Source organism: Ostrinia nubilalis, chromosome 12, assembly GCF_963855985.1.
Source record: "Ostrinia nubilalis chromosome 12, ilOstNubi1.1, whole genome shotgun sequence".
Lineage (NCBI taxonomy): Eukaryota > Metazoa > Arthropoda > Insecta > Lepidoptera > Crambidae > Ostrinia > Ostrinia nubilalis.
In genome coordinates this window covers 15,372,425-15,381,131 of record NC_087099.1, presented here as the reverse complement: position 1 = coordinate 15,381,131, position 8,707 = coordinate 15,372,425, and the positions used below count along the sequence as shown (strand labels likewise).

The 8,707-nt window shown below is 38.4% G+C and overlaps 1 protein-coding gene across 2 annotated transcripts; it reads right to left on the bottom strand.

Moving 5' to 3' along the window:
- Positions 1-4,217: 4,217 nt before the first annotated feature.
- On the bottom strand, positions 4,218-8,411 carry LOC135076604 (uncharacterized). Of its 2 annotated transcripts, none has more exons than XM_063971033.1 (4): positions 8,180-8,411; positions 7,707-7,822; positions 7,356-7,490; positions 4,218-4,751 (listed from the first exon to the last, which is right to left on the bottom strand). In XM_063971033.1, the coding sequence occupies exons 1-4, from the start codon at positions 8,297-8,299 to the stop codon at positions 4,535-4,537; spliced, it is 588 nt and encodes a 195-aa protein (XP_063827103.1). In that variant the 5' UTR covers positions 8,300-8,411; the 3' UTR covers positions 4,218-4,534. The 2 variants fall into 2 exon arrangements, with proteins under 2 accessions (XP_063827103.1, XP_063827104.1); XM_063971034.1 differs by having other exon boundaries at positions 4,218-4,730.
- Between the last annotated feature and the right edge of the window lie 296 nt (positions 8,412-8,707).

Below are 8,707 nucleotides of genomic sequence, written 5' to 3'. Positions count from 1 at the left end.
TTTATTATAATATGAGATGTTTTTAACCGACTGCGCCAGAAAGAGGGTTAGCACAATGCAAGCTCTATAATGTAGTTTGGGGCTAAAGTAATGATTAGTGGAAAGGTATCGTACCTACGTAGTTATTCAGTTTTTTTTAAACTTTTATAACTTAAAATTCCTTTTATTACCCTGCTCGCCCATTATGGTTTACGGTTAAGGTCATAGCCGACTTATCAACTCGGAAAGGGATCAACACCGTATCGCCTTTCGAGAGCTGTCATCGCATTTTGCGTGCTGAAAACCGCGAGGCGGTGCGTTTATGTTACGGTGTGGATAAGTGTGCGTTGAAGTATGGAGTTTTTCACGAAGAATACTGACCGCCTCGATTTACGGTTACGATCCCTTTCCGTGTTGATAAATGTTGCTGTCTATCACGTTAAACTGTAGATCCTGGCTATACAGGAGTTGAAGGGGTGGGAAAAAGAAGTGGGAAGTCCCGCTTACACGTGGTTCACCCAAGTATTATGTAGGGTAGAAACCAAGCAAACTGTATAACTGGGATTTCATTGGAGGCCAAACTGTATATCCTGACTCTACAGGAGTAGCAATGGTGGGACAGAAAATTGGGAAGTCCCGCTTACACGTGGCTCACCCACGTGATATAAAGAGTAGTTACAAGGGTAGGTAGGTTATATCATGTGTCATTGTTACATTTTCACCTTTCCGCTTAATTTTGGATTACCAACCAATATTACAAAGTAAAACAATAAATTTCTGAAAACAATAAATGATTAATGCATTCTCGGTCACTGTACAAACAATTCGGGATTATTGTTACATGATTTCACTTTCGAGAAATAGTTTCGCATGACGTGTGATTAAGCCACGCTATGCCAAGGCCGCGAGAAATATGTGGAAGGTAAACATTTGTGACCTAATTAAGGTGAATTCACATCAGTACACCGGTGCGATAATAAACAAAGTTATGACCCCTCCCTTTTTCTATGGCACACAAATTACAAAACCTTATTTAACTTTACATCTAAATATAATATGTTTGCGTACCGGAAAACGCTGCGTGGGACGTCCACCCACAAGGCGGACCGACGACATCATAAAGGTAGCAGGAAGGCGCTGGACGCAGGCCGCTACCAACCGGGCAACATGGAAAGCATTGTGGGAGGCCTATGTTCAGCAGTGGACGTCCTATGGCTGAGATGATGATGATGATGATGATGATGATGATGATGATGATGATGATGATGATGATGATGATGATGATGATGATGATGATGATGATGATGATGATGATGATGATGATGATGATGATGATGATGATGATGATGATGATGATGATGATGATGATGATGATGATGATGATGATGATAATGTTTTACTATTTGAGGTTAAACAAGCTTACCTCTCCCCGACTCTGGAAGAGATCGCTTCCTAGCTATAGGACTGCCTGTTTTTTGCTCCTACCTTACCTACTTTGTTGTGTGAATCTCCAATACATTAAATATGTATTTCAGTTCCTTCCATGCATCTTTGAACCAGTTTTTTTTACAGATAAACAACAGGACTAAAGTTTGTAAATAGTAGGGATGTAATTATTACACATATTTGCCTTTATCTTATCACAAGTGCTGCTTACTGTTTCTACTAGATAAGGTATTCTGTGAAACTTCTGAATAATTGACACTTGATATCAAAGTGGTTCCTCGTTTTACGCTTATAGTGTCATCATATAATTTTAGGCAATGATGATTGGGGTTTCTTCCCCCTACGTATACCTACTCGTACTAGTGGCATCTTTATGTATGTGTGGTGGTGTATTCGGTAGTGGCGGTGGCACTGTGATTTATTATTTACTAGCTTCCCCCCGTGGCTTCGTCCGCGTGAAATTTTGTCCGACACAGAAAAACTTTTTCAAAAACTGGGATATAACTATCCCTTTCTTTATTCTTTCCCTGGACTCAAACTATCTATATGCCTTTCATCAAAATCGGTTCAGTGGAGACGTGAAAGCCACACAGAAAGACAGAGTTACTTTCGCATTTATAATATTAGTAGGGATTTATTTTTAGCAGTTAGTAAGGGACTATAGTCTTTTTCACCTAAGATGATCCGTATGACGTTTCGAGTTTGAAAGATTTAGAGATGTCACATAACTAAACCATAGCGATTTATCTATCGATTTTTTTCGAAGAGTTAGTAAAACCTACTTTTAGAGAAATATTTTTTAAAGGTGTTATTTAACAAAAAACATGTTTTTTACAATTACAAATATTATTGTAACAATTTTTTATTGATAATATAGGCCAGTAGAATTAAACACAAAAATTGATTGAATCGGAAATAATTCCTACAAAAGATTTTTTTGCTTTAATGGCTTCATTGGTTGCCCATTAAGATTCTCCTAAGTTTTCGACTTCGACGGAGTTGTGCTTAAGTGGTGGGGGCCCCCGAAAGGGGCGTTTTTTCGGTTTTCCGGTTATACCGCGTAAAGGACTTACCCTATCGAAAAGTGGTCTTCATGACGGTTAAAGGGCACTTAATCCTGCATTGAATAAGACCAAATTCATATATTTTGGACAAACCGTTCTCGCGCTAAAGTTCGGCAAAGTAGAAAATATACGTATAATTAATGACCCTCTCCACGTCCAATGGCTTGTTACCCACATGCTTCCAAGCCTTGTAAAGGGTCGCCTTAACCAGTGTAACCCTAACAAGGCTCACGAGTTTGATTCGCTTATCCTTGTTCGTCCCAGCCGTTCCTTAACTGCGGTTGCTGCACCTCTTCCTGGCACTCTCCTGAACGACTCTGTGTTACCTAATGTGGCTGCCCCTCTTCCTTGTACCCTCCTGTACGATTTAATTGCTTAGCCATATGCCTGGTCCAAGGTTCGACGCCACAAAATCAACTTCGTACGAGTGAAAATAGTTTAAATACTATTTCCCGTGCTTGCAACATTTTTCTTTACTGCATCGCCTCTATTAGTCGTAGAGTGATTGTATATATCCTATAGCCTTCCTCAATGTATGAGCTATTCAACACAAAAATAATGATTTCAATCAAACTAGTAATTCTTAAGATTAGCGCGTTCAAACAAACAAACAAAAAACTCTTCAGCGTTTTAATATGAACTTGTTGTTGTTGATTTTTGACGTCGAACCTTAGACCAGGCATACGGCTAGGCAACGTAGTCATGCAGGAGGATACAAGGAAGAGAGGCAGCCACAGTAGGTAACACAGAGTCGTTCAGGTGAGTGCCAGGAAGAGGTGCAGCAACCGCAGTTAAGGAACGTCTGGGACGAACAAGGATAGGCGCATCAAGCTCGTAAGCCTTGATAGGGTTACACTGGTTGAGGTGGCCCTTTTCAAGACTTGGAAGCCTGTGGGTAACAAATCATTGGACGTGGAGAGGGTCATTAATTATACGTATATTTTCTACTTTGCCGAACTTTAGCGCGAGAACGGTTTGTCCAAAACATATGAATTTGGTCTTATTCAATGCAGGATTAAGTGCCCTTCAACCGTCATGAAGACCACTTTTTGATAGAGTAAGTCCTTTACGCGGTATAACCGGAAAACCGAAAAAATGCCTCTTTCGGGGGCCCCCACCACTTAAGCACAACTCCGTCGAAGTCGAAAACTTAGGAGAGTCTTAATGGGCAACCAAAGAAGCCATTAAAACAATAAAATCTTTTGTAGGAATTATTTCCGATTTAAAAGCTAATTCTACTGGACTAATATTCAAATTTCATGGTTCATGTTCAAAAAAACGATTCCTAAAAAGTACTGGTTCTGTTTCTTTAAATTAAAAACCATTAATTTATTTTTAATGCGTTTATTAAAGTCAATAATCGAAAAATATAGTTGATTTTTGTGATGTTTTTAATAACTAAGTATTCACTGCAATCGATTAATGAACCGCGGAAATAATCGATTTTATTATACAAGAAATACCCCAGCACTAAATCTATTCCGTTTCACACATTGCGTACATGAAATAAATAATATTTTTACATCGTATTTAATTAAAATATAATCAATAGACTCAGATTTTACTATATATTTCAAGACAAGGTAGTTATTTTTTTTTATTATATTGCTAATAAAATACAAATATTTTTTCAAAATTATTCTGCATATGTAGTATGCGTAATATGGATAACCTTGAAGTGTCATACGGATCATCTTACGTGAAAAAGACTATAATTAAAACACAATATTGTGGACCAAAAGTGTAATAGAACAACATTTTGCAACAACATCGGACAGCATCTAAAACCGACTGTAAACTTCACTATTTATAAGTTTAGACTCTAAATTCACTTTATTTTGTGACATTCTGTAACTCAACTTTGACTCAAAAACACTTATATTAAATAGTATTAATGTTAACATTATTAAAATATTCTAACTTTAGAAAACAGACTCTACATAAGTATACAAAATTGCCAAAGTCTTGAATCGCCTATTAAGTCCATAACCACTGCAAGAAAAAAGAGTCTTGAGTCACTTCGTAAATTTAGAGTCCAAAACCACTCAACCGATAATCGAGGCCTGGTACATGGAGAGGATGAGGAAGCCGACGGCGTACACCACCAGGACGACATCCATGGCGGTCGCAAACAGGTCCCTGGCCACCTGATCCTGGGCGAGCCTTCGGAGGTGGGCCCGGACCCTCTCGCAGATGCTCGCGATGTGGGCGATGACCAGCTCAGCAGTGGTCAGCACGGCGCTGAGGGCGTAACAGATCACACTGCTCGATTTACATTTGCTTGTTCAAGATTAATTTGACAAAGCAAGCATAAAGTAAGACCACGAGGAAACAGGGAAAGTAATCATGATTAGCATTATTCACAAACATTACTATGAAGTATCACAGCGCGTGGACGCACAGGGTGAACCAATCATAGAGCTTTACTCAACGCTGTGCATTCGATTTGCTGCTTCACTTATGCAAGCATTGTTTGTGAATACGGGCGTAAGTCGAGATTCGATTATAAGATCCGAGATGGCTGAAAAGCATACTAGGGACTTACCACAAAAAGTAAAACGTGCGTTAAGAGCGTTTACGCGAAGCGCGGCCTTTCAAGGGGCATCATTGGAAATGATTCGCGCGCGGCGTTTTTTAATAGTTTTCAAATGTTTATTCGCTGGGTGCGAAGTACTAGGTGGGGGAAACATAATCGATCGCAGCGCTCATGGTGGTCAAAAGTAGAAATAATGTAAGCTCTGTCATCAGATGTATCTGTCAATGGCAAAGCGATTCTACTTATTACATTTTAATATCATTAATTAATCACATGAAAAGGGTCCTACTGGGAACTTAAATAAAAGAGTGGACTGTATTTCAATAGGACTGGTTTAATAGCCGTTTACAATTTGGAAATAACTAAACTATACAACGTGGTTGTACAAAAATGAGTCACAGTAGTTGTTGTGCACAGATGTTTGCCTTATGATGAGAGCGTGAATTATTGAACTCTGCCCTTGTTTTGTTCTTAATTCTTCTACATCTCGGACTTGTCCAGCCAATACCAACAACTTTCCTTTAAATACGGTTTGTGGTTGGATTTTGATATTGTAACACTCACAAACCCGGTCTTCAAAACAATACTAATTTCGATCTGAAAACGATATTTAATTTATTACTAGCGATACAGGAACATTTAATTATATTTACTGTTATATAATTAAACCGTTAAAGTAGCTTTTTCTTTTTGTTTTACTGTAAAACTACAACTATAAATGAAGTAAACAAACCCTAACACAATCAAAATTCAACACAATTTTTGGACTTACCTCATTTGATTTGAATGACCAAAATGATTTCAAAACCTTTTTTCCACCCAAATCGTGGTATTCACAACAATTTATTAGTCGAAAATATTTGTTATTTTTTCATTTCGATATTTTTCACAAATATACGACCTAAATGTCAATGTGACAGAGCCCTCAAAGTTGTGGACGCTAGTTGGCGCTGTAATCGTGCACGGAGCCAATAGCAAAACAATAACAATGAATTATATATCGTTTCAAAGTAAATATTTTAAAGAAGATGTTATTTTATTATATTAAGCTATTTTTATGTTGAATTAGAGAAGAATAATGGTGTAAAAATAACTTTTATTTTTGGGTATTTCACGTTCTTTGAATTTGTGATTACTTATTGTAAAATGCTTAAATCTAAGAATTTTCTCAACTACCTATTTGCCTAAGGACCTATGCTATAGGATATAAATGTTTTTTATATCGTTTTCACAGTATTTTTATAAAAAAATTCAGCTTGTAAACTGACGCTAAAGTGGAAATTTCAAAACCTGTGCGGACTTATCTTGATAGAATTCTTAAATACTACACTAATCGAAATATTTTCTCAACTATTTAGACGACGAAATTGCGTAATTATTTATGCCTATAACATATTTGTAATTTAACTGGTTAATGATTGTAACGGGTTGAAAAAGTACTGTTTTTGCGTCAAACGGCGTAAACGCTCTTAAACGCTAATTTAAAATTACTTTTCCGTAGTCAATGTTATTTACATTAGTATTTAACGCGCGTTTAACTCTTTCTGGTAAGACAGTTTAAATTGGGAAAAAATATTTTTACAAAAATAACATTTCAGCAAAAACGGGACATCTAGTGACCGTTGCTAAACTCAAGCTAAATAAAATGTAGAGCGGTAATAAAACATCCCTCAACAAAGTAGTAGCTTCAACAGACACTCGGTAGATGGCACAACTAGCAAGATGATCCGGTTCGGTTGAGAACCAGAAGGCAGATATTTTACGCCAACTGAGAATAGGTGGCGTTACGTGTCTCTGGATTGGATAGAGACTAGTTATTATGGGAGAGACCATATTAAATGTTTCTCTCTTTTAGACTAGGCGCAGACCATCGATTTTTAGTTGGCCGATAGGTGTGCCCGATTTTAAATTGTAATAAAGAATCGGCCAAATCGAATCGGCGTAATGTGCGCACTTCCATACATGCCCATACTGATCAACTGCCCGACTAAACTATCGGTCGACGAAAAATCAATGGTCTGCGCATAGGCTTAAAGACAATCTTTTTTTATCAATTTATCTAAATCGATATAAAAATAATCAATCTGGCTGAAATAAGTTTTTAAATGGGTATAACATTTTTGGTAGCTTTGAAGTCAATAAAAAGTCGATTTAATTCACTAACTAGTGACATCGCAGGGTTCTTTTTACCACACAGAATCTATGGAGAGCCTATAAAGGATTTGCAGCCGTGGGTATATGAGATGAGGAAGTCTAAAATTTTGGAGACTCTAAACAGTTTGTAAAAATTCCCATGAGATGGAAAAATTCCCGTGCTTTGTGGTATTTACCTAGGATTACACCGCCAATGCGTGCAGTTGGTGTTGATGCTGAAGAGCGGCAGGATCATGGCGAGCACGTACCACATACCCGAGGTGCCCAGGGACGGCACCATGGCCAGGGTTGAACGCTGGACTAGGCGGGTCCTAGAAAAAGGTCATCATCATCAGCTCATTAAGTCTCCACTCCACAATCCGCTACTTGAATTTTCCAGAGGAAAATAAAGGATTTGGCTTATGCGCCACGCTGGATAGTGGAGCAAGGAAGCAGCTGTAGCATAAACTTGGCAAGAGACTCCAGACGTAAAGATATATAGCTGGTTTAGAGTTTTCAATATTTCCCAAATTAATTGATCATAAGACCTGCTATTCTGCACTCCAGTGCTCTCCATAGAGGTGCCCCGGATCCATCGGTCCACATCGCCACTGAACTCGCTCTGGCCACTCGTCAGGGTGTATGAGGAAGAGGAGTTCAGGTTCTGAATAAAAATTACTGATATTAATACCACTTCTAACACTATAGACGACGTAAAAGTCGGCGAAAATACGAGTATAGTTCCAAAATACTGAACTGTCCTATGCATGACATTGACAGTGGGGCGCCACCGTCAATACCGGATCGCTGATTTCGATTTTTGCCATGTTGGAAACCATATAGTTGAACGATGGTAGCGCCCCCCTGTCATTGAGTTTGGTGGGACAGTTCAGCGTGGGTAATCTATACACAGACCCTGAGATCAAAACATTGAGCACATAAAATATAAAACATTTCCCTTTTGTAAATACGTTAGTATTACTTTAGTGGATCAATATATTAGGGTGTCATCCATATCAACCTGATGATCATCAATGATCTCCTTCGTGAAGGTCTCCGAAGAGATCCTCGGGTTGAGGCCCTCAGCCAGGGGGTTCCTGGCGATGCTGCCCGCCAGCCGAGCCGCCACCGCCGACGCCATCGCCTCACCAAGCACGCCTCATGCCATGCTAGTGTACTGAACGATATTTACATGGTCTTGTAAATAGGGTAAAATATTTTCGGGTTTTGATTGATTGACAGAAGACAGAAGTTTTGACAGAGAGATGACGCAAAAAGTTTTTAGAAGAAAAAATATCCGATTGCAAAATAGGTCGTACTTTTCGTAAATTTTTCGTTGCACATTTTTCTTTCAGTGAAAATTTTCAATGGTGTCAATCCTATGCGTCAATATAAGATCTCCCCAAAACCACCAGAAACAACTTAGGTTTGGTGTTTTGACCCACACTTGGGACTTTTAAGGCACTAAAAAATATCCCACCCAAACCTTCACCCATGACCGACAATTCTAATTAAATTAAAAAATTGAATACCACAACATAATTAATCT

Excerpts from the sequence above, each read along its gene's own strand:
- LOC135076604 (XM_063971033.1), bottom strand. The coding sequence starts at position 8,299 with ATGGCGTCGGCGGTGGCGGCTCGGCTGGCGGGCAGCATCGCCAGGAAC. Across the intron at positions 7,823-8,179 it reads AGATCATTGATGATCATCAG|AACCTGAACTCCTCTTCCTC; the intron begins GTTGATATGGAT and ends ATTTTTATTCAG. Across the intron at positions 7,491-7,706 it reads ACTGGAGTGCAGAATAGCAG|GACCCGCCTAGTCCAGCGTT; the intron begins GTCTTATGATCA and ends ACCTTTTTCTAG.